The 23,921-nt window shown below is 38.4% G+C and overlaps 4 protein-coding genes across 4 annotated transcripts; 3 read left to right on the forward strand and 1 right to left on the reverse strand.

The window, feature by feature from the left end:
• Positions 1-31: 31 nt before the first annotated feature.
• On the reverse strand, positions 32-2,771 carry LOC106372157 (MATH domain and coiled-coil domain-containing protein At3g58210). The gene is made up of 5 exons (XM_048742194.1): positions 2,048-2,771; positions 885-1,005; positions 773-801; positions 670-731; positions 32-600 (listed from the first exon to the last, which is right to left on the reverse strand). The coding sequence occupies exons 2-5, from the start codon at positions 983-985 to the stop codon at positions 196-198; spliced, it is 597 nt and encodes a 198-aa protein (XP_048598151.1). The 5' UTR covers positions 986-1,005; positions 2,048-2,771; the 3' UTR covers positions 32-195.
• A 1,787-nt stretch (positions 2,772-4,558) lies between these two features.
• On the forward strand, positions 4,559-8,632 carry LOC106372155 (chaperone protein ClpB3, chloroplastic-like). The gene is made up of 8 exons (XM_048742291.1): positions 4,559-4,981; positions 5,064-5,520; positions 5,590-5,785; positions 5,866-5,920; positions 5,990-6,140; positions 6,222-6,530; positions 6,605-7,797; positions 8,111-8,632. The coding sequence occupies exons 1-8, from the start codon at positions 4,754-4,756 to the stop codon at positions 8,441-8,443; spliced, it is 2,922 nt and encodes a 973-aa protein (XP_048598248.1). The 5' UTR covers positions 4,559-4,753; the 3' UTR covers positions 8,444-8,632.
• Positions 8,633-12,527: 3,895 nt separating this feature from the next.
• LOC106372154 (cyclic nucleotide-gated ion channel 2) lies at positions 12,528-15,805 on the forward strand. Its single transcript, XM_048742292.1, has 8 exons — positions 12,528-12,783; positions 12,999-13,653; positions 13,775-13,990; positions 14,084-14,403; positions 14,488-14,599; positions 14,686-14,922; positions 14,995-15,081; positions 15,163-15,805. The coding sequence occupies exons 1-8, from the start codon at positions 12,638-12,640 to the stop codon at positions 15,667-15,669; spliced, it is 2,280 nt and encodes a 759-aa protein (XP_048598249.1). The 5' UTR covers positions 12,528-12,637; the 3' UTR covers positions 15,670-15,805.
• Positions 15,806-18,299: 2,494 nt separating this feature from the next.
• Positions 18,300-23,902, forward strand: LOC106372152 (probable ubiquitin conjugation factor E4). The gene is made up of 16 exons (XM_048742293.1): positions 18,300-19,453; positions 19,930-20,134; positions 20,276-20,427; positions 20,514-20,781; positions 21,039-21,191; positions 21,292-21,495; positions 21,583-21,695; positions 21,797-21,911; positions 22,066-22,155; positions 22,244-22,447; positions 22,525-22,620; positions 22,712-22,834; positions 22,920-23,012; positions 23,101-23,265; positions 23,364-23,453; positions 23,547-23,902. Exons 1-16 carry the CDS (start codon positions 18,579-18,581, stop codon positions 23,721-23,723), a joined length of 3,123 nt encoding a protein of 1,040 aa, XP_048598250.1. The 5' UTR covers positions 18,300-18,578; the 3' UTR covers positions 23,724-23,902.
• The last annotated feature ends 19 nt before the right edge of the window (positions 23,903-23,921 follow it).

The following is a 23,921-nucleotide window of genomic DNA, read 5'->3' on the forward strand; positions in this document are numbered from 1 at the left end:
GTGATCCTCTGACTTGGGAATGGAGTTCATCTTCTAGAGACTGAAAAGCTTTAAGCAACTACTTACAGGCAATTATCCGTTCACATTAGGCATGGAAAAAAGACATTGTTTTCCATTGAAACTCCGTGCATTGCAATTAAAACATCCTAGAGACTGAAACGAACAGACCAGAACACAGCAAGCAGGAGACCCAAGTTAGATAAACTCATCCAGTGTTAGATGAGTTCTGGCGGCAGACACCTTTGCCTTCTCTTTCTCCAACGAAGCTTCTATCTCTGAGCACTTTTGCTTAAGGTCCTTCAGTTCTTCCTCTAACTCTTGCATCCGAGCCTCACCAGTCTGCTCCTCCTCCTTCTTTCCCTTCACTTTCTCGAGCTTCTCCTCCAACCAATCCACCTTAAATCCCGCATCTTTCACGTGCGCTAGTGCATTCTGTGCTTCCACCAGATCTTCGCTGGAAAGCTCCTGAGGTGACTGGCAGAGTGTTTCGATCAGGGAGAGTAGGACAGTCATGCATGCTGTCCTCAGATGTTGGTTCTTTGCACGGAATTGTAATGCAATGTCGGGATGTTTTTCAAAGATACGGTTCACGAGTTTCACCTGCAAATGAAAAAAGGATTAGTATTGTAATAAAAACATATATTACAAAGTGTGTATTTAGTTTCTTGCCTGTGAAGAAAGAACTTGAAACCCATTGGCATCCACCCAATCACAACCATCATCCAGCTTTGTCTTTGTCAGAGTCAGAGGTTGGACAATGTATCATCCTTACGATTTCCCTTGGGAAAGGCCATGAGACGCCTACATGCAGAAAGCATGCAAAAAATTATTTAACTTTAAACAGAAGAATACATTAGAGAACAAGTTGTGTTATAAGTCCTTACCATTTGCAGCCACCGCTGACGAATTGATCAGAATATATTTTCTCAGACTCCAAAGATGAGAAATTTTTAATCACCCAAGTGAACTTTCTATCATGCCCCATTGGTCTTGATGGTGACTCTCCTGCAGAACCAAATTTGTAAATCAAACAAACTGACTATTGGAGAAAACGAAAAACAGATCAATGAAACCAAACCAGTATATAGTCAAAATAATGAACTTACTCCTGAAGACATTTGAATATAAAGATAGATTTGTGCTCTAAGAAGCTTATTGAAGACTAATAGCTCATAGAGCTTTATTTATAAGAAAGAAGAAAGTAAAGAGAAGATGAACTCTAGATTGTCACCAAGAACACAAGTAAATGAACTGATATTTCATTAAGTGGAAGAGAGCTGCTCTTATGGCAGCCAAGATAAGTTTTTACAAAGTCTTAAACTATTATTTATACTAGATGGTAGAACCCTAGTTACATGGATTTCTATGGACTTCTCCAATGACAGTCTTGGGCTTGTTGTGGGCTTGCTGTGTGGCTTCAATACTCCCCCGCAAACTTGGCGTCGGGTGAATGCAAGATGACAAGTTTGAACCGCAAATGCAGATGGCTTGGTGGAATAAGTAGTGGAAGCATGATCACATGGCTAGGTGTAGTCTTCAATTCACCACATAAAAGAGATTGTTGGTCTATACTTGGAGAGTATCGCATGGCTTCACTCAGAGGTTTCTCTTGAACTTGGAGAGCTTAGTCGATCTCACTCAGAGGTACATTGTGACCTTTCTTTCTCACAAAGAGTCCGGATTCTCTTGTGACCCGTTTAACTCTAACATTTTTTTTTTTTGTCTTATAACAAAAAGGGACCTTCCCACAACAACTTGTATCCATACCCACTATCTTTCTTCCATTCAATAACCATCTACAATCTGCATCAGACTTTCTGACTTTCTCTTTGGCCTTTTATCGAGCACCTTCTGTGCATCCAATAAAATCAGTAACTTATAGCCCTATTCTCATCACGATCAAACCCAATTTCCTCACTATCAAACCCAATGAATGTACGCTTCATCCTACCTTCACAATTACAGACCTATATCTAAACCAGCAACTTTCCTTCTCAAACTATCAAGCATTGCTTCATGTTCTGTCCTAGAAGGAATAAGAAGTTACCGTGGATGATAAGATGAGAAGCTTTAGCACTGTCATTAAATCCTTGCTCTCACATGTCTCTGAAAAACTTGAGGAACTTGTGACTCTACTGCCTTCACGTCTTCAGAAACGAGCGTCCATGGCTTCCAACATTACCACAACCTTGCTGACTCGTTCTTCTTGAATTTTCATAAGTGCAACCAAATCGTAGAAAGTCTCCTCCTTTTTTTGGATTTCGACTTCAGAGACCATACCCACGAAACAATGAAGCTGACTTAAGGTTGAGGAAGCTGAACGTGATGAAAGAACACCCATTAACTCCTTGTTTTTCTGAGAGAGCTTGTTGGAAGCTTGAGATGGCTTAGAAAGAGTGCACAGAAGCTAGAAGAGGATAGAATAACCCATGAACCGACTGAAGCTCTGATACCATGAAGACATTTGAATATAAAGATAGATTTGTGCTCTAAGAAGCTTATTGAAGACTAATAGCTCATAGAGCTTTATTTATAAAAAAGAAGAAAGTAAAGAGAAGATGAACTCTAGATTGTCACCAAGAACACAAGTAGATGAACTGATATTTCATTAAGTGGAAGAGAGCTGCTCTTATGGCAGCCAAGATAAGTTTTTACAAAGTCTTAAACTATTATTTATACTAGATGGTAGAACCCTAGTTACATGGATTTCTATGGACTTCTCCAATGACAGTCTTGGGCTTGTTGTGGGCTTGCTGTGTGGCTTCAATAACTCCCTCCGTTTTTTTATATAAGTCGTTTTACAGCTATACACGTAGATTAAGAAAACCATTAATTTCTTATACTTTCTAAACAAAAACATCATTAATTATTTACCTAACCACAATTGAACCAACAGAAAAATAAAAGATATATTACAATTGGTCATACAACATTAATTACTAATAAATTTTACATAAAAACCGAAAACGACATATAATTTGGAATAAAAAAATTTATCTACAATGACTTATATTAAAAAACAGAAGGAGTATTTAGCAGCGAAAAGTGAGACGCGGACTGACTTTAAGAAGAGAGAAAGAGAGGAATGCGAATCGCTTCACCTTCCTCATGGCGCTTTGATTAGTAAATGACTATCCGATAGTATTTATTTTTAATTACGTGTTACTCCTAAATACATTATAACACAAAGAACCAAAGTCAACGGATTATGCCTCAAATAACCAAACACGGATATTGAAATATATCTGAATCAGATTTATATATTTACATATAATAATTACTTTAAATTTAAAACAGAAAATAATATTTAAAACATATAAAATATTTTGAAATAGTCCAAAATACTCAAAAAATATATGTAAATAGTTAAAAGTAAATGTCTAAATAGCTAAGTTATACTCAAAACACCAAAAATATTTTGAAATATCTATTGATTATCTATCTAAATATTCAAACCTAACCAATTTACATGTTAATTTAAGTTATTTTGGCATACATTATTTAAATTTATATGCAATATATTTTTTATTTTTTAGATTTTGAAAAGTTTGAAATGTATATAAATTTTCAATTTTTAAAAATAATTTAGATGTGTTATCCTAACCCAAATCCGAAACCCAAAAGTTTGAAGTGCATAGTCATTTGAAGCTGCTGTGATTTATAATTCAAAAAAAAAATGGAATGTTAAAAGGTTGAGCATTTTCATTGGCGTGCATATAAGATGGGAAGAAGGAGAGAAAGGAATGGAGCATATGGAAGCATTTGATTATTGAGATCCCATAACTATTGAAGTAGTAGTCAAAAGGTGATCTGAAACAGAAAAAATCAGTCTGTTTATGTTTTGGAAATGGATTTTAACAACAACAACAACAAAAAGTGGAAGAACAGAGTACAGTTAAAATAGCTTTGGGAGATTCTAATTCTCTTCTTCAATATTTTATTTCCTGCAATTGTTTTGGGTGAGCTTTTTGATTGCTTGAGGTTTGGTTTCAAATGTAATTATGATTCTTAACGGTGGAATCATAGATAACATTTTCAAAGCTGCTGTCAAAATTTTTAGAGCATTTGTATTGAGGTTCACACTTTTTCTAAAAAAAAAATATTAAAATATTCTTATTTTTGTGAACTCAATCCCTGCAGGTTCACTGGAATTGGTCCGTTTAATTATTTTTTTTTAAATCAAATGAAAAAGTTAAAAAAAATAATAATAAAAAATTAAAGTTATGAACTCTCCTCAAAGTTCATTGATACAGATGCCCTGCGGAATAAGAAACTGACAGTGGATTACACTGTTTGGTTACACGCGCTCCATAGCTGCAAGTGGGTTACACTGTTTGATGTCTGCTTCAGTCGTACTTGGGCCGGCCGACCTGTTAAGCCCAACTTTCGAGAAAATATATTTTCTATTTATTATTTCAGCTTTATTTAGACGGCTCATATTATTTCCACATCGGAAAATCAAATAATTTCTCTGAGATAACACGTGTCAGAAGAAGTTCCAGGCTCATCCCGAGGGGTCAGGAAGGCTCTCCGGCGTCGTTTAGCATCTTCCTCTCCCTTCTTTATTATTTCCTTCTTCTCACTTCTCTTGCTTCTCGCTAACTAAAACTACACGAAAACACAAGCAAAAAGCGTTATCGTTTGCTCAATTCTTAAGTAAACATCTCGCCGTTTAGCGAATTTATACTAAACTCCCTGTTGTAATACATCTCCCTTTCTAAACTGTTTACCGTTTTTTAATTTCTCCGAGCAAATGGCGACGGCTAAGACGACTGCAACGGCGGCGTTTAGTGGTATCGTCGGCGGCGTAGGATCAGACTCCCGAAAGGTTTCCTCTTTCTCTCACCTCCAACCTTCCGTGGCTTTCCCGGCGAAGCCCACTTCCTTCAAAGCACTGAAACTAAAGCAGAGCGCGAGGCTCACTCGAAGACTTCAACATCAACCGTTCGTCGTCCGATGCGAAGCTTCTTCTAACGGAAGGGTATAAAGTCTCAAACTTTAAGCTCTACTGAACTGTAACCGTACATGAAAACTGACACACGATTCTTTTGATTTGTGTATAGCTTACACAGCAAGAGTTCACAGAGATGGCGTGGCAATCGATAGTCTCTTCACCAGACGTGGCTAAAGAGAACAAGCAGCAGATCGTGGAGACGGAGCATCTTATGAAAGCTCTTTTGGAGCAGAAGAACGGTTTAGCTCGAAGGATCTTCTCTAAGATCGGTGTGGATAACACTAAGGTTTTGGAAGCGACGGATAAGTTCATTCAACGGCAGCCAAAGGTGTATGGAGAAGCTGCTGGTTCGATGTTGGGGCGTGATTTGGAAGGTTTGTTTCAGAGGGCGAGACAGTATAAGAAAGACTTGGGGGACTCTTATGTCTCTGTGGAGCATTTGGTTCTTGCTTTTGTTGATGACAAGCGGTTTGGGAAACAGCTGTTTAGGGATTTTCAGATATCTGAGAAGAGTTTGAAAACTGCTATTGAGTCTATTAGAGGGAAACAATCAGTCATTGACCAAGGTTGGTTACATCATTTGAGGTTTGAGAGTTTGTAAGAGTATATAGAGTTAATTGTTTATGTTTTGACAGATCCGGAAGGCAAGTATGAGGCGTTGGAGAAGTATGGTAAAGATTTGACAGCGATGGCGAGAGAAGGGAAGCTTGATCCTGTGATTGGAAGAGATGATGAGATCCGTAGATGCATTCAGATTCTCTCAAGGAGGACTAAAAATAACCCTGTGTTGATCGGTGAACCTGGTGTTGGTAAAACCGCAATCTCAGAAGGGTAAATTGTCACAACACTAAGTTTCAGAAACTTAAACCATATGTTTATGTGATGCTTAAGATACCACATTTTGGAAACAGACTTGCTCAGAGGATTGTGCAAGGAGATGTACCTCAAGCATTGATGAACAGAAAGGTATTCAAACTATAACATCATACTTTTATCTTCTTTTTTTCTTACAATCGTTTGCTGGTCTCTTTGCAGTTGATATCTCTTGATATGGGGGCACTTATTGCTGGAGCAAAGTATCGAGGAGAGTTCGAAGATAGACTAAAGGCTGTACTTAAGGAGGTCACAGACTCAGAAGGCCAAACTATTCTGTTCATCGATGAGATACACACAGTTGTTGGTGCAGGTAAGCAACGCCGTTTTCGTTGTATAAGAACAGTTTGTACATTCAGCAATGATTTTGAAGAATCTTCCTACCTTCCTTTAGGTGCTACTAATGGGGCAATGGATGCTGGTAATCTACTAAAACCAATGTTGGGTCGAGGCGAGCTAAGATGCATCGGCGCAACAACGCTTGATGAATATAGAAAGTACATAGAGAAAGATCCAGCCTTGGAACGCAGGTTTCAACAGGTTTACGTTGATCAACCTACCGTGGAAGACACGGTTTCGATCCTCCGCGGTTTGAGAGAAAGATACGAACTTCATCACGGAGTTCGCATCTCCGACAGTGCTCTAGTGGAAGCCGCTATTCTCTCTGACCGTTACATCAGCGGCCGGTTCCTACCTGACAAAGGTTTGTTACCATTTCATCATCATATGATCTTCGTTAATACACAAATGTTACTAACTTATTTGTTTTTTTTACAGCGATTGACTTGGTTGATGAAGCAGCAGCCAAACTAAAAATGGAAATCACTTCAAAACCAACAGCTCTCGACGAGCTTGACCGCGCGGTGATCAAGCTCGAAATGGAGAGACTCTCACTCACCAACGACACAGACAAAGCTTCAAGAGAGAGACTAAACCGAATCGAAACGGAGTTAGTCTTGCTAAAGGAGAAGCAAGCCGAGTTAACCGAGCAGTGGGAGCACGAGAGGTCCGTCATGTCCCGTCTCCAGTCCATCAAAGAGGAGATAGATCGTGTCAACCTCGAGATCCAGCAAGCGGAGCGCGAGTACGATCTTAACCGCGCAGCAGAGCTCAAATACGGAAGCCTAAACTCTCTCCAGCGTCAGCTGAACGAAGCTGAGAAGGAGCTCAACGAGTACTTAAGCTCTGGCAAGTCGATGTTTAGAGAAGAGGTTTTGGGAAGTGACATAGCAGAGATCGTGAGCAAATGGACTGGCATCCCTGTCTCCAAGCTCCAACAGTCCGAGAGAGATAAGCTTCTACATCTGGAAGAGGAGCTGCATAGACGAGTAATAGGTCAGAACCCTGCAGTTACGGCCGTAGCCGAAGCGATCCAACGGTCTAGAGCCGGCCTGTCGGATCCAGGCCGTCCGATAGCTTCCTTCATGTTCATGGGACCGACAGGAGTCGGCAAAACCGAGCTGGCCAAGGCGCTAGCTTCTTACCTCTTCAACACGGAGGAAGCTCTGGTGAGGATCGACATGAGCGAGTACATGGAGAAACACGCGGTCTCGAGGCTCATCGGAGCTCCTCCCGGATACGTGGGCTACGAGGAAGGAGGGCAGTTGACTGAAGTGGTTAGGAGGAGGCCTTACTCGGTCATCCTCTTCGACGAGATCGAGAAGGCTCATGGAGATGTGTTCAACGTGTTTCTCCAGATCTTGGACGATGGGAGGGTTACTGACTCTCAGGGACGTACGGTGAGTTTCACCAATACGGTTATTATCATGACCTCGAACGTTGGCTCGCAGTATATACTGAACAACAACGCGGATGATGAGGGGAGTGAGCTTGGTTATGAGACAATTAAGCAGAGAGTGATGGATGCTGCGAGATCGATCTTTCGTCCTGAGTTTATGAATAGGGTTGATGAGTATATAGTTTTCCAGCCTCTTGACCGTGAGCAGATCAACCGCATCGTCCGGTTACAGGTATGCCTTTTCACTTCAAATAAAAGTTTGAATAATTTGGATAAAAAGGTATTTTGGTAATTAGTTTTTTCCTGTATTTTAGTTTATAATTAATATTTTAAAATTAATTGATTATTTTAATTAAATATAGTTATTATTTACAAGTATATAATCTATATTATAGAAATTCGGGTATTCATTCGATTCTCGGCGCCTTTTCGGTTATAGAGTTATATGATCTGATTCGGTTTTTCGGTTCCTGGATAAATGTATCCAGCACGGTTATGCTGTTCAAGCCCTTACTGAATCACTCTTTTTGTGTTATATTCCACAGCTGGCTCGTGTGCAGAAGCGGATTGCGGATAGGAAAATGAAGATAGAGATCACAGATGCGGCGGTGGATCTTCTCGGGAGCCTCGGGTATGATCCTAACTATGGAGCTAGACCTGTCAAGCGTGTGATACAGCAGAACATTGAGAACGAGCTGGCGAAAGGTATCTTGAGAGGTGATTTCAAGGAAGAAGATGGCATTCTGATCGATACAGAGGTCACAGCGTTCTCCAATGGTCAGTTACCTCAGCAAAAGCTCACATTCAAAAAGATTGCGTCAGAAACGGCAGATGCTGAGAAGGAGGAAGAAGAAGCTTTCTCAAAACAGAGCAATTGAAAAACGACACCTTTTGGAGCCCAAGAAGTTTCGGACTTTATAGTACATAGCTTCTAGTGAGTTGGTTGTGACAGAACAGAATGATAACATTTATCTCAATGTGAGATATAAACCATAAGCTAATAAGTTATTGTGCTGATGTCTCAAAATCCATATTCTCTGAAAATGCAATATATTTTAGTAACGTTATATAGTTTTCCTGTGACCATTTATATGTTGGGCCTGATTCGTTAGGCTTGTGTGGCACTTCCCCGTAGATCTGCCAAAAAGACATGATGTATGTGTTGCTTCTGCATAATTTAACGGTTTTAGGTGAAATATTTAGTTTGAAAAAAAACTTTGCTCTTCTTGGCGTATCGAACTCGAAACCAAAAGAAATGTCGTGTTCAAAAACTCCAAGGTCAAAACCGGTATTTAAATGTTTATGTTTGTTGGAATTTGAGTCTATCGAAGGGAATGTCGACCAACCAGATACGATCGAATAAGATAATGTCACGTTCTATTTGCCATCTTGTGCCACTTGGTTCCTAAGTTTTTTCGTCTTGGCCTTAGCTTACATGCATGGACATGAAAGAAAGAAAAAATGGACACGAGTTATTGCACATGGTTTTCTTGTCTTCTTGCAATATGCTCCAATAGTACATTAGACAATATTCCACATTTTCGCTATTATTTTTTTAGAAATATATTATTGCTAAATTAGGCGTTTGTTTATGGGCAATTGTCAATAATAGCATCTTTTAAAGTTTATGTTTCAAAAATAGTACTAGAAGGAGAAAGTCAAAAAAATGACATTCATTAAAGGGTAAAATATCTATAATACCCTTGGTTTAAAATTAAATAAACAAACAAAAATAAAAAAAATAAAAATTAAAAAAAAATTAAATTTTTTTTTAGATTTTTTTTTTCAAAATTTTTATTTTTTCAAAAAATTTTTTTATTTTTTTCAAATTTTCTTTTTATAATTTAAAAATACTTTTTGAAACTGTTTTTAAAATTTTTATTTTTTATTTTATTATTTATTTTTTATAAAATTTTAAACCCTAATTCCAAAACTCCACCCCTTAACTCTAAATCCTAAGGTTTGAATTAATTAACCCAATGGGTATAAGTGTATATTACCTCTTTAATGAAATCTATTTTTGTGACTTTGAGCCTTGAGTGCTACTTTGGGAACAAAAACTTGGTTTGATGCTATTTTAGTCTTTTTTCTCTTTGTTTATTTATTAAAATATGTCGACAAAAATCTATATGCATTATTAAGTGGTTGGTGATCTAGTGATCTGATTCTGAACACTTCGAAGATTACGGACTGAAACTTCTACCATTATACTTTTTCTCCTTCACTCCCATTCATGTGTATTCCACTAATCCCTCTCACTTAAATTTCGACCATGTCATTATCATTCAAATGGGTGAAATCCGTTCAAATTGGTCGTGACTCGAACTATAAACGTATGGTATGGTTTTATACGACTCTCACCTTGTGGAAACTTCGCTGTCAGGTACGTGGCTGATACCACAGGTCCCCAAAGGTGCATTTAATGTAAACTAGTAGAATAAAAGGTAATCTTGAAATTCTGAGAAAATGTGCTGCTTTATAATAATATAAGTGGGTATCTGTAAGATGTTAACCAACAAATATGCCTAACTACGAGAGAAGATTTTACAGTAGGTTTCTTTTTTTCCTGCAACCATTACAATAGTTTATTCTGCCTTTAACTTTTTGATGATCAAATAATTTATTTTATTCACAACGTTAATATCAGAGTGTGTGTTAGTTATATGGCTTACGTCCCATGTGGTCAATCCACACTTCCATAGGTAGGTACATTACGTATAAGTAAACAAGTATCAATTTATCACACAACAAAAAATCTATCAATGATTAATTATATTATGATGACAGAGACAAAATATCAATGTAGAATCATGAAAGCATATTCTTTGTACAATGGACTGCAAAATATCAAGTCTGTGAAACCATTTTTACTGCATGGTATAACATTGAATTATTTATACGTACACATACTACAAGTCTATAATATTATATCCTCAAATTAGAATTATAAGATGTCCTATTAGTTGCTCAAAAAAAGAAAAAGATGTCCTATTATAGCAAGTAAATTTGATTAAAGCTTATCTAAATTTTCAATAATTCAGCAATAAGAAAGATCTTCAATGATTATAATAGGGCTGGGCAAATAAACCGAACCCGAAAATCTGAACCGAACCCGATCCGATAAAAATGAATCTGAACTGATCCGAACCCGACATAAATATCGAATGAATCCTGTTTTTGGTATTTTGAGTTATGAGTATTATCCGAACCGAACCCGGACCTAAATGGATATCCGATAGAACCCGAAACATTTAAAACCACAAAAATAACTTCTACCAAATATGATCTTAATTCTTAATATGAGTCCAAAATACTTTAAGATATTATTGAACTTCTAAAAAAAATTATCTATTACATGAAGGTTGATGGTGAAATGTGGCGGTTGAAGCCTAAAGGTTTTAGATTTTGGTTTTGTTTTCGTTGAATAATGTTTCTCATTTCATGAGAACTTAGTTTTTGTTTTATGATTCCACTTATCTGGCTTTCTTTCTATCACTAACTATGTTTATCTTTCGCTTGATTTTGAATGATCACGTTTGATGTTTTTATTTATTTCTGAATCGATTTTACATATGTTTTGGCTATTAAAATATGTACAAATCATGTATTTTAATAGGCATGGGCATTCGGGGTCCCAATCGGGTTTCGGTTTTATCCATTCGGGTTTTGGTTTTTCGGGTTTATCAAAATCAACCCCATTCGGGTTATATAAAAGTTCGGTTCGGGACCGGTTCGGGTTCTATCGGGTTCGGGTTCTATCGGGTTCGGGTCGGGGTTAGTAAATCTTAAAAGAACCGGTATAATCCATTGTACTTTCGGGTTCGGGTCTCAATCGGTTCTTCGGTTTAAAAATACCTGATTTGTACCTATTTTGTAACTAAAACATAAATGAAATCGGTTCTTCGGATTTAAAATACATGATTTGTACATATTTTAATAGCCAAAACATAAGTAAAATCGATTCAAAAATAAGAAAAAACATCAAACGTGATCATTCAAAATCAAGCGAAAGATAAACATAGTCAGTGATAGAAAAAAAACCAGATAAATGAAATCATAAAACAAAAAATAAGTTCTCATGAAATGAGAAACATTATTCAATAAAAACAAAACCAAAATCTAAAAACTTCAGGCATCAACCGCCACATTCCACCATCAACCTTCACGTAACATATAATTATTTTAGAAGTTTAATAATATCTTAAAGTATTTTGGATACATATTAAGAATTAAGATCATATTTGGTAGAAGTTCGTTTTGTGATTTTAAATGTTTCGGGTTTTATCGGATATCCATTTAGGTCCGGGTTCAGTTCGGATAATACCCATAACCCAAAATACCAAAAAACAGGATTCATTCGGTATTTATGTCGGGTTCGGATCGGTTCGGATTCATTTTTATCGGATCGGGTTCGGTTCGGATTTTCGGGTTCGGTTTATTTGTCCAGTCCTATATTTTAAATTCGAAGAACCGATTTCATTTATGTTTTAGTTATAAAATATGTACAAATAAGGTATTTTTAAACCGAAGAACCAATTGGAACCCGAACCCGAAAGTACAATAGATTATATCTGTTCTTTAAAGATTTACTAACCCCGACCCGAATCCGATAGACCCCGAACCAGTTCTGAATCGAACTTTTATATAACCCGAATGAGAATGATTTTGATAAACCCGAAAATCTAAAATCCGAATAGATATAATCGAAACCCGATTGGGACTCCGAATGTCCATGCCTAGATTATAACATGTAAATTAAGCTGATCTAAACTTGAATGATTTAGCTATAAGAGACACTTGACTTTTATAATAATTGAAATGGGTCGGGTCCACATTGGGTCCCCCAACGTTGTAATCTTCATGATCTGTACGGAATCCAATTTGTTCAGTGTCTCTGTTGTGGGCCGTTGCTTAAAGAGCTCTCTCTTCGCTAGTAACCACACACATCTCTGACACCTGACAGCTCACCACTCCTCGGCAAATCCGGTTCGGTTTCTGAATTAGGTAAAATACTGGTTCAATCTTATCGTACCGGAGTCTCCCAGAACAATAAACCGAATCCTATCAGAGACATGCGTATCACACACTCTTACCTTCCTTGGCCTATACAATCTCCTCTTTCTACCTCTCTCTCCAATCTCCACCTGCAAATCTTCTGTCTCTCCCATGGTGGTTCCTCTATTTCAATCATGCCCTCTCACACCAACTTCCTCTTCAGGTATATAGTTTTATATCTATTCGTTTAAATGTTCACTAATTTCGAAAATGTATTTTTGTTTCTTCACTCGACGGTGACGAGCTTTCTATGAGAACGTTTTATTTTCTCGAGAAACAGTTTTCCTGGAGAATCACTTCGTTTTCTGAACTGTTCTACACCTATGAAGCCACCATGCAATTACTTCACAATAGATCGTTAACGATTCGGATTTTCAGGTGGATTGGACTGTTTTCTCAGAAACTCCGCCGGGAAACAGCTGGAATCTCGGAAAACAACGGTGGAGAATCGAGCAGCAGTAGCGACGACACGCCGGTGCTGAGCTCCGGCGAGTGTTACGCATGCACTCAAGTAGGCGTACCGGCCTTCCACTCCACAAGCTGCGATCAAGCCAACGCGCCGGAGTGGCGTGCCTCAGCCGGGTCCTCACTAGTCCCGATCCAGGAAGGATCCGCACCCACCAACCCGGTTCGACCCCGGCTCAGACGTCTCAAGGGCCCGTTCGGAGAAGTTCTCGATCCCAGGAGCAAGCGCGTGCAGAGGTGGAACCGCGCGTTGCTTCTAGCTCGCGGGATGGCCTTGGCGGTGGATCCGCTCTTCTTCTACGCGCTCTCCATCGGGAGAACTACTGGACCCGCGTGTCTCTACATGGACGGCGCGTTCGCTGCTGTTGTAACGGTCGTTCGCACGTGCCTGGATGCTCTTCATCTGTGGCACGTGTGGCTTCAGTTTAGGCTGGCTTACGTCTCGAGAGAGTCACTCGTGGTTGGGTGTGGGAAACTCGTTTGGGATCCACGCGCCATCGCGTCTCACTATGCACGCTCGCTTACTGGCTTCTGGTTTGATGTTATAGTCATCCTCCCGGTTCCGCAGGTTAAAACCTTTTTCAGAACAATCCTCAAACTATTCCAATATTATTAAAATAACCATAAATATTTTATTAGTGTCAATTAAGCCCCCATGAAGCATTTGAAAGTGTTGTGTTTTTTTGCAGGCTGTGTTTTGGTTAGTGGTGCCAAAACTGATAAGAGAAGAGAAGGTTAAGCTGATAATGACGATCCTTCTGCTGATCTTCTTGTTCCAGTTCCTCCCCAAGATTTATCACTGCATCTGCTTGATGAGAAGGATGCAGAAGGTCACTGGTTACATTTTCGGGACTATTTGGTGGGGTTTTGCTCTTAACCTCATCGCTTATTTCATCGCTTCTCATGTAAGTCCGCTCAGGCTGCACAGAAAACAACTTCTAACAGGAGAAATGATACTAAAGATGGCCCTTTCATGGAATCTTTTTGTGTGGTTACAGGTAGCTGGGGGATGCTGGTATGTTCTTGCAATACAGCGTGTCGCTTCTTGTATCAGACAGCAGTGCATGAGGACTGCGAACTGTAACCTGAGTCTGTCTTGCCAAGAAGAGGTCTGTTACCAATTCGTGTCACCCACTAGCACAATTGGGTTTCCATGCTTATCTGGAAACCTCACCAGTGTGGTTAAGAAGCCTATGTGCTTAGACTCTGACGGACCATTCCGATATGGTATCTACGGTTGGGCACTTCCGGTCATCTCCAGCAACTCTCTTGCGGTTAAGATACTTTACCCTATCTTCTGGGGGCTAATGACTCTCAGGTAGTTTCAGAGTTTCAGGTTTCCATGTTTTATAACCTTTAAGTGTCAAATACTGATCCTGTTCTGTGTGGTTGCGTTTTACAGCACATTCGGGAACGATCTTGAGCCCACAAGCAACTGGCTTGAGGTGGTTTTCAGCATAGTTATGGTCCTTAGCGGGTTATTACTCTTCACTCTGTTGATCGGAAACATTCAGGTAAACTATGCAAGGATAAGTCTCTCCTTCTATTATATATTTTTATTGATGGAAGTTTTTAACAACTTGATTACTTTCTTTTGTAGGTGTTTTTGCACGCGGTGATGGCAAAGAAGAGGAAAATGCAGATACGGTGTAGGGATATGGAATGGTGGATGAAACGTAGGCAGTTGCCTTCTCGGTTAAGACAGAGAGTTAGGAGATTTGAGCGGCAGAGATGGACTGCCTTGGGTGGAGAAGACGAGCTGGAACTTATACAAGATCTGCCTCCGGGTCTTCGGAGAGATATTAAGAGATATCTTTGCGTTGATCTCATTAACAATGTACTAGAAAACAAACCTTAGATGAATCCTTTTCAGACGAGTCAAGTCTCTGATAATATGTTTTTTTCTTAGGTTCCATTGTTCAGGGGCATGGACGATTTGATCCTAGACAACATTTGCGATCGTGCTAAGCCTCGTGTCTACTCTAAAGACGAAAAGGTACTCGTCGCATCATAAGAGTGTTTTTTTTTTGTCTTTAGTTTTTAAAATCTGAGTTCTTGGAATATGTTATTGTCACAGATTATCCGAGAAGGAGATCCTGTACAGAGAATGATATTCATCATGCGTGGGAGAGTGAAACGTAACCAGAGCCTAAGCAAAGGCGTTGTAGCCACTAGTACGCTCGAACCAGGCGGCTACTTAGGCGACGAGCTACTCTCGTGGTGCCTACGTCGTCCATTTATCGACCGTCTTCCTCCTTCCTCCGCAACATTTGTCTGTCTAGACAACATCGAAGCGTTTTCCCTGGGATCAGAAGATCTTAGGTACATAACCGATCATTTCCGCTATAAATTCGCAAACGAGCGCCTTAAGAGGACTGCAAGATACTACTCCTCAAACTGGAGGACGTGGGCTGCGGTGAATATACAAATGTCGTGGCGCCGGTACAGGAAGAGAACATGTGGTGGTGTAGGCGGTTCGATGAGTCCTGTGTCGGAACATAGCGTTGAAGGTAACAGTGAACGCCGTTTGCTTCAGTATGCAGCAATGTTCATGTCCATCCGACCGCATGATCATCTCGAGTAAAACCAAAAAAAAAGTTGCTAAATTTATCGGTCGAAATAATTGTTTGTATCCATTGTTCGTCCTCAATTGTTTTTGTTCTCTTTGTGTAAAATAAAACCTCTCTTTCGATTATGTGTATTTGAGTTTAAAACTAGCATTAGAAGTTTCTCTTACACAATAACTTCATCTTGTTAATAATTTACCATCTTTACAGCACTAAAATATATCTTAGGAAGAATATTAGACGACACAAAATACTTGCACATTACCAATTTAGAAAGTCTGAAGATCCCACTATATAAAAGGGACTATTTTTAAGTTTCCTAAAGCTAGCCACATGCTCAAAATAATCAGGGCCAATCAAATTGCCACGTCACTGCCAGATTAGGCTTCAAATTAAAATCACGATCGGGCTTCCTGTGCGCTAACTCATTCTCTGACTCCGTATTTTTGTTTTGCGCCATCAGCCGAAGTGAAGCCAAACTCAGATAATTCACTTTCACCCAGCCCAGCCCATTAATCCCATCAATCTGATAATTCACTTTATCCCAGCCCAGCCCATTAACCCTAATCTACGTATTGTTGAGACTCAAGCCAAAGCGCACACAGCTTTCTCATCCTCTGAATAACCTAATCGCCGTCTCCCCCATTTACCTTTCTCTCATGACGACCCATCTCGAAGCCCATTCCCGAGCCACTCTCTCATAAGCATAATCCCGTGTTCTAAACATCCCGTGTTAAATTTTTTAAAACACTCATATCCTAGAAATAGTTTAGAAAATATCTTTATATAAATGTTTTTTTCTTGAATAATATTTAATTATAATTTTTTGTATCTTTTTAACTTTTATAATAAAATTATTGTTTTCAGATAGCTACAAAATATAAATAAGAATTATCTTATTTTAAATTTTTTTGATAATTTTATTATATTATTTTAAAATAATTTATTTAATATTAATATAACATATAAATTTTATATGATTAAAATAAAATTCGTTTGTAATTATATATAAAATTCATTAAGGGTATTCTTTTAATTAACACATTAGCGAATCAGTTAGAAATTAATAATAAATCAATAACCTATCTAAAAGTCTAAAACCTAATAAAATATGACAAATAAGAAAAACTAACTAAATTTTAATATAAAATAGAAATTTAATATTACTAATAAAAAATTCATTTTTAATATATATATATAATATTAATTAAGGGTATTTTTAAATTAATAAATTAGTGACTTAGCTAAAAATAAATAATAAATCAATGATTTAGCGAAAACCTAATAAAAACATGACAAATAAGTAAATTTACTAAAATTATGGATAATATAAAATATAATTGATTCTTTAATACAAAATTAAAATAAGAGTTTTGTTAAATAAAACATAAGTTTGCCGTATCGGTCTAACAAAAAAAACAATCATTAATAGTGTCGTAGGAATTATGTTTTTCCCATTAGCGAATAAAATTGAAGCATAGTGTTGGAGGATAACTCAACGTGTAGACAAGATTATAGAGATTGACATGGGAGTTGAGGTAACGGACACAACTGTTCTTTCGCAAAGAAACGCTCCTGCTAGACATCCTGGATAAATGAAAGAGACATATCTTGACTTGGCTTTGTGTTAATGGATGGTGACTTTCCAATGCTGATTGGAGTAAGGACCGATATACACGCACCAAATCACCACTGTAAGCGGAAGCTGAAGGTTTGCTATGGCAATGCAAGTGATACTGAAGTTTAGACACAGAGAGATGGTCTTTCAATCGACTATGAACAACTGGTTATGCTTATTCAAAAGGAGAAAGATTGGCCTGTGTTGGACTCGGAGCTCAACGAAATACAGGCTGTATCTAAAGAATTTTCTGAACTTTCTATTGCTTATATTCCTAGAGCTTTAAAATTCCGTATGAATAGCCTAGCAAAAGGTGTCCGATCACGCGCATCTCAATCAGCTTTTGTAAACCCTTTTGCACCAAGTTGGCTAGCCCCACAAGCTAGCATGAGGATGTCAAAAAAGAGAATAAAGTTAAAAGTGAAACTAAATATCTCAATGAACAAATTTATCAGAAGTCCATATTTATGTGGATGTCTATATAGGACAAACAATTTTTTTAGACAATTATAGAATATAGTCACGAAAATCAATCCTAATATATATAATTTAAAAAAACCATCAAAATTTTCAATATTACACCAAATAAAAATATAAAGACCAACTATATTCTCTTTATGTATAATGTGTTGTGGTAAGATTCAAAAAAATTAACTTACTTTACAGTAAGGAAAAACTAGATTTTTAATTCCAAATTTACAATAAAAACATAACATTTTATAAAACTAAACAATTGACATAATAGTACAAAAATATGAAAAAAAAAAAACAAAATACTATCCGCGCGTAGCGCGGCCAAGGACCTAGTTATCAATAAACATTGAAATAAATTCATAAATGCAAGATTATTTATCTTTTCCAACAAGATAAATGAAAACGAAAAAATTGGCCGTAAATCGATCATCAATCAATCTGAATTCCAAACAAGGCTTGCAAATGATTGTTAGTGATATTTATGGAGGAATGTGTATGTAGAATCATAATGATCAGGCCGAAGACCCAAAGCCCAAATATGTTTAATACAGTATATATTTCTTAGCTAACAAGTTTGTAAAATAAATATTCCTTCCTTGATCAAGTAAAGAACAACCAAGTACGAGACTACAGATCGTATTTAGAGTAGATTCATATCCTTCGGATTTGTCTTAATCTTCAATAATCTCAGCGATGGCTTCTCTCTTCTTCCGCAAATTTTAATTTCGTTTTTTTTTTCCTTTTTTACAATAACTAAACTCGATTAAGTTCAATAGATAGTCCTCTGAACTGATTCATCACAGAGTCTCCGTTATCGATCCAATCACACCCTCAATGTCGACCAGCAAGCCTCAAAGATCTCCATCCGAAATCGAGGACATAATCCTCCGCAAGATCCTCCACGTAACCCTAACCGAATCCGCCTCCGATCCTCGAGTCGTCTACCTAGAGATGACAGCCGCCGAGATTCTCAGCGAAGGCAAACCCCTCCTCCTCTCCCGCGATCTGATGGAGAGAGTCCTCATCGACCGCCTCTCCGGCAACAACAACAACTTCCCCTCCTCCTCCTCCGCCGCGGAGCCGCCTTTCCCGTACCTAATCGGCTGCTACCGCCGCGCCTACGACGAGTCCAAGAAGATCCAGTCGATGAAGGACAAGAATCTGAGATCGGAGATGGAGACTGTCACCAGGGACGCGAGGAGGCTCGCGGTTTCGTACTGCAGGATTCACTTGGCGAATCCGGAGTTGTTTGGGGGATCGGATGATGCCAGGAAGGCGAAGAAGAGGAGGAACGCGTCTCCTTTGCTTCCGTTGATCTTCTCCGAGGTTGGTTCTGGCTCGTTGGATATGTTTGGTGGTGGGAGTAGTAGTGGTGGTGGTGTTCAGTGTCCTCCTGGCTTTTTGGATGAGTTTTTCAAGGACTCGGACTTTGATAACTTGGATTTGATTCTCAAGGAGTTGTATGAGGACTTGAGGTCTTCGGTTATTAATGTGTCTGTGCTTGGTGATTTCCAGCCGCCGTTGAGGGCGCTTAAGTATCTTGTAAGCTTGCCTGTTGGAGCTAAGTCTTTGGTTAGTCATGAGTGGTGGGTTCCGCGTGGGGCTTATATGAACGGTCGAGCTATGGAGTTGACGAGCATTCTCGGTCCTTTCTTTCATATTAGCGCATTGCCTGATAACACTCTCTTCAAGAGTCAACCTGATGTTGGGTGAGTTCCGATTTATTTCTGGGCTTCTGTTGTTAAAATTTCTGGGTTTTCTATAGCTAAGAGTTCTGTGATCTTTGGGGTGTTTAGTTATCGAGACAGTTAGGACAATAAGCAATGTTGTTTAGCACTACTCAAAGTGGAGACTTGATTAAAAAAGGAAAGAAGCAGATGCTTTGGTTTATAAGATGACTCTGTTACTGTTAGCTGTCGTATATTTAAAGCATGATTATACAAATCCAGCATAATTTCAGAAATATATAGTTAGCTAACTGTTAGGATTTAGAATACTGTGGATGAAATCAATTGTTTTGAGGATTTTTTATCTGGTCTTTACTGAAAAATCTTGACTGTTAATTGGACATTGACTTTTGACAAGGATAAATTGTGCAAATGAAAGGGCTCGTGGTATACATCAGATAATATTATTAGCCTGTAAAGGTAACGCTAATACATGTCTTTTTCTTTATGAATTTCAGGCAGCAGTGTTTCTCTGGAGCATCAGAACGTCGTCCTGCAGATTTGTTATCATCCTTCTCTACAATCAAAAACTTTATGAATATTTTGTACAGTGGGCTGCATGATGTACTGATGATTTTACTTAAAAGCACCGATACACGTGAGTGTGTTCTACAGTTTCTTTCGGAAGTGATCAATGCAAATGCGTCGAGAGCCCATATACAGGTGATCATCCCTCAGTAAAATGTTTATTTGCTTCGGATCTTCATTCTTACCTTGTTATTTGTCTCCTCCCGGTTTCATTAAGTTGGTAATTTTATTTTCTGCTTAATCCGGCACTCTTGAATATACTGTTGTGTATGACAGGTTGATCCAGTTTCTTGTGCTAGCTCAGGCATGTTTTGCAACCTCAGCGCAGTCATGCTCCGGCTATGTGAACCATTTTTGGACCCGCATTTTACTAAAAGGGATAAGATCGATCCAAAATATGCATTCTATGGGCATCGCGTAAAATTAAGGTATGGCCTCGAGATAATTGGATAGGCATCTCCGCACTGAATTTATATATTCATGATGAGTAATAGTATGTAATTATTTATACCAGCGACTTGACTGCTCTCCATGCATCATCCGAGGAAGTTTCTGAGTGGATTGACAAGGATAATACGGCAAATGTAAATGACGCTGGAAACGAGAATGAAAGTCGCTTGTTGCAATCCAAAGAAGCCACAAGTTCAAGTGGTAATGCGTCACGGCAAAATGCAAAGTCAACGACAAAATACACTTTCATTTGTGAATGCTTCTTTATGACTGCAAGGGTCCTCAATCTGGGTCTCCTAAAAGCACTCTCGGACTTCAAACATCTTTCTCAGGTAACCATCATTTTTTTCCCGAACTTTAAATATCATGGAGAGACATTTATGATAAACTATCTTGTAGATACCTCTTATTTAAACTTGGTTGCTGACATATTCTGGACAAAGCATTTGACAGTAATTCCAAGAAGGAATTGCAGAGAAAATATGAACTTAATATCGTTTAGATTGTGACATAGTAGTTGTTAATGCTTGGATTTGCAGAAGATAGTTATTGTACTGTTCTTCACTTATATCTTTGTCGCATTACGTAGGACATCTCGAGAGGCGAAGACAATCTTGCAACATTAAAAGCCATGAGAGATCAGGCACCGTCTCCACAGTTAGAACTTGACATAACTAGAATGGAAAAAGAATTAGAGCTGTATTCTCAGGACAAGCTTTGCCACGAGGCTCAAATATTAAGGGTTTGTAATCATATTCTCTGCTCTGAGAACATCTTTCGCGTTTTATCTGGACCAAGGACATGATAGTAATAGCTGTTTTTATCTGTATACTGTTTTGAAGGACGGAGACTTTATCCAGCGAGCTATCTCTTTCTATCGATTAGTCATTGTTTGGTTAGTTGGACTTGTTGGTGGCTTTAAGATGCCTTTACCTTCAACTTGTCCCATGGAATTCTCCTGTATGCCGGAGCATTTTGTTGAAGATGCCATGGAGTTACTGATATTTGCTTCAAGAATCCCCAAAGCTTTGGATGGGGTGCTGTTGGTATGTTTAGTCTCATCGCATCCGTCTGCAGGAGTTCGATTTTTTTTTTGGTACCTGCATTGATGATAGCTGTTCTCTTTCCTGTAGGATGACTTTATGAACTTCATAATAATGTTCATGGCAAGCCCAGAATATGTTAGAAACCCGTATCTGAGAGCAAAGATGGTTGAAGTTCTGAACTGCTGGATGCCACGTTCAAGGTATTTTTCTTCCCATGAAATAAAGCTTTAAAGTCCTCATTTTCTGTTGCTAGTTTGTATAGCATTAACGCGGTCCACTAATCTCAAATCATTTTTTGTAGTGGTTCTTCTGCTACATCTACTCTATTTGAAGGCCATCAGTTATCGCTCGAGTATCTTGTCAGGAATTTACTGAAACTATATGTTGACATTGAGTTCACGGGTTCTCACACTCAGGTGATTGAAATACACTTTGTTTAGTGGCTATAATATTTCTGGAGTAACGTGCTTCTCTCTATTGCATAGTACTTCAGAATTTGCTAACTTTAAAAGTCTTAGCGGCCATTTGCTCTTGCTTTTAATGTGACTGAACCGAGTGATCCAAATGCAGTTCTATGACAAGTTCAACATTCGCCACAACATTGCCGAGCTTCTAGAGTATCTCTGGCAGGTGCCTAGTCACCGAAATGCGTGGAGACGGGTAAATTCTTAGTTTCCTTTACCATGGCTCTGAGTTTCAATCAGCATGTGCCAATGTTATAATGTTTCCAAACTTTGATTGTTTGCAGATTGCAAAAGAGGAAGAGAAGGGCGTGTACTTGAACTTCTTAAACTTCTTAGTCAATGATAGCATCTTTCTTCTGGATGAAAGTCTTAACAAAATTCTCGAGATTAAACAAATCGAGGCAGAGATGTCAAATACTGCAGAGTGGGAGCAGAGACCAGCGCAAGAGAGACAAGATAGAACGAGACTCTTCCACTCTCAGGAGAATGTTTGTGGATTACACTTATTATATCTTATTTCTGACTCGGTTCATAATGCCTCAAAGAGTTTTATTTTGCTCTGCAGATTGTTAGAATTGACATGAAGCTGGCTAATGAGGATGTGACTATGCTTGCATTTACATCTGAGGAGATCACAGCCCCATTTCTACTCCCTGAGATGGTTAATCTGACTCTAAACCTGAAACTATTATCTGCTCGATTTGATTACCCAAAATTCTTACTGAATAGTTTAATTGTGTGTTGCTTATCAGGTTGAGAGGGTTGCGAATATGCTTAATTACTTCTTGTTACAACTCGTGGGTCCACAGCGTAAGTCTTTAAGCTTGAAAGATCCTGAGAAGTACGAGTTCCGTCCAAGACAGTTGCTTAAACAGGTTAGTGATTACTATTCTTACTCAGACTCCTCACCAACATGTGTGGAAAAAAAAAGACTGACGGAATCTCTGGTGAACTTTGAAGATTGTTCGTATATATGTCAATCTCGCAAGAGGAGACTCAGAAAACATATTTCCCAGTGCCATATCCAGTGATGGACGATCATATAACGAACAGGTTATCATATCCTCCTCCTAAACCGGATCCACTTTCATCATGACTTGTCTGTCTCTCTACTGAACAAAACAAGTGCTTGTTTTTGCAGCTATTCGACGCAGGAGCAGATGTTCTTCGGAGAATAGGCGAAGATGGAAGAATCATTCAAGAGTTTATGGAGTTGGGCACAAAAGCCAAAGCTGCTGCTTCCGAAGCTATGGATGCTGAAGCTGCACTTGGTGAAATACCAGACGAGTTCCTCGACCCAATTCAGGTATTATTCTCTCTAACTTGACGGAGATGCTAAATCTTGTTTCAGTAATCCTACTCTCATGTCTGTTCCTGTTTTTTTTTTCAAAATTGATTTTGCAGTGCACGCTAATGAGAGATCCAGTGATACTCCCAAGCTCAAAAACCACAGTTGATCGAGCCATCATTCAACGTCATCTTCTTAGTGACAATGTAAGCAAATATTCACTTATATATATACACACAGTTGATCTAGCCATCATTTAACGTCGGCTTTTGATCTGATCATGTTTGCTTCTGATGCAGCACGACCCGTTTAACCGGGCACATTTGACATCGGATATGTTAATACCGGACATCGAATTGAAAGCGAGAATCGATGAGTTCGTGAGGACGCATCAGTCTAAGAAACGATCGAGTGGAGAAGATAGCAGCAACAAGGAGAGGATACAGACTACAAGCAGTGATATGTTAATCGATTAATTGTGTATTCCTAGAGACGAACAAAAATAATAGCAGCAACACTCTGTTTCTATTACTTTCTTAGGCTTTTGTTCGATTAGAATTGTGGCTTATTTTCCTGTCCCGTCTTAGATGTGTTAAGTTGAAATATTTCCAAATTTATTATAAAAATCTTATTTTAACATTAAAATTTCATTCAATAATTGAATTGAAGTTTTT

The sequence above is a fragment of the Brassica napus genome, chromosome A10 (assembly GCF_020379485.1).
Source record: "Brassica napus cultivar Da-Ae chromosome A10, Da-Ae, whole genome shotgun sequence".
Classification (NCBI taxonomy): Eukaryota; Viridiplantae; Streptophyta; class Magnoliopsida; order Brassicales; family Brassicaceae; genus Brassica; species Brassica napus.

Coding starts and splice junctions, on each gene's coding strand:
- LOC106372154 (XM_048742292.1), top strand. CDS start 12,638: ATGCGTATCACACACTCTTACCTTCCTTGGCCTATACAATCTCCTCTT. Junction 12,784..12,998: donor CACACCAACTTCCTCTTCAG/GTATATAGTTTT, acceptor TCGGATTTTCAG/GTGGATTGGACTGTTTTCTC. Junction 13,654..13,774: donor TCATCCTCCCGGTTCCGCAG/GTTAAAACCTTT, acceptor GTTTTTTTGCAG/GCTGTGTTTTGGTTAGTGGT.
- LOC106372157 (XM_048742194.1), bottom strand. CDS start 985: ATGGGGCATGATAGAAAGTTCACTTGGGTGATTAAAAATTTCTCATCT. Junction 732..772: donor GGCCTTTCCCAAGGGAAATC/GTAAGGATGATA, acceptor CTCTGACAAAGA/CAAAGCTGGATGATGGTTGT. Junction 601..669: donor TTCAAGTTCTTTCTTCACAG/GCAAGAAACTAA, acceptor TTTCATTTGCAG/GTGAAACTCGTGAACCGTAT.
- LOC106372152 (XM_048742293.1), top strand. CDS start 18,579: ATGTCGACCAGCAAGCCTCAAAGATCTCCATCCGAAATCGAGGACATA. Junction 19,454..19,929: donor AAGAGTCAACCTGATGTTGG/GTGAGTTCCGAT, acceptor TATGAATTTCAG/GCAGCAGTGTTTCTCTGGAG. Junction 21,696..21,796: donor TGCTGGATGCCACGTTCAAG/GTATTTTTCTTC, acceptor CATTTTTTGTAG/TGGTTCTTCTGCTACATCTA.
- LOC106372155 (XM_048742291.1), top strand. CDS start 4,754: ATGGCGACGGCTAAGACGACTGCAACGGCGGCGTTTAGTGGTATCGTC. Junction 5,521..5,589: donor ACAATCAGTCATTGACCAAG/GTTGGTTACATC, acceptor ATGTTTTGACAG/ATCCGGAAGGCAAGTATGAG. Junction 5,921..5,989: donor AAGCATTGATGAACAGAAAG/GTATTCAAACTA, acceptor GTCTCTTTGCAG/TTGATATCTCTTGATATGGG.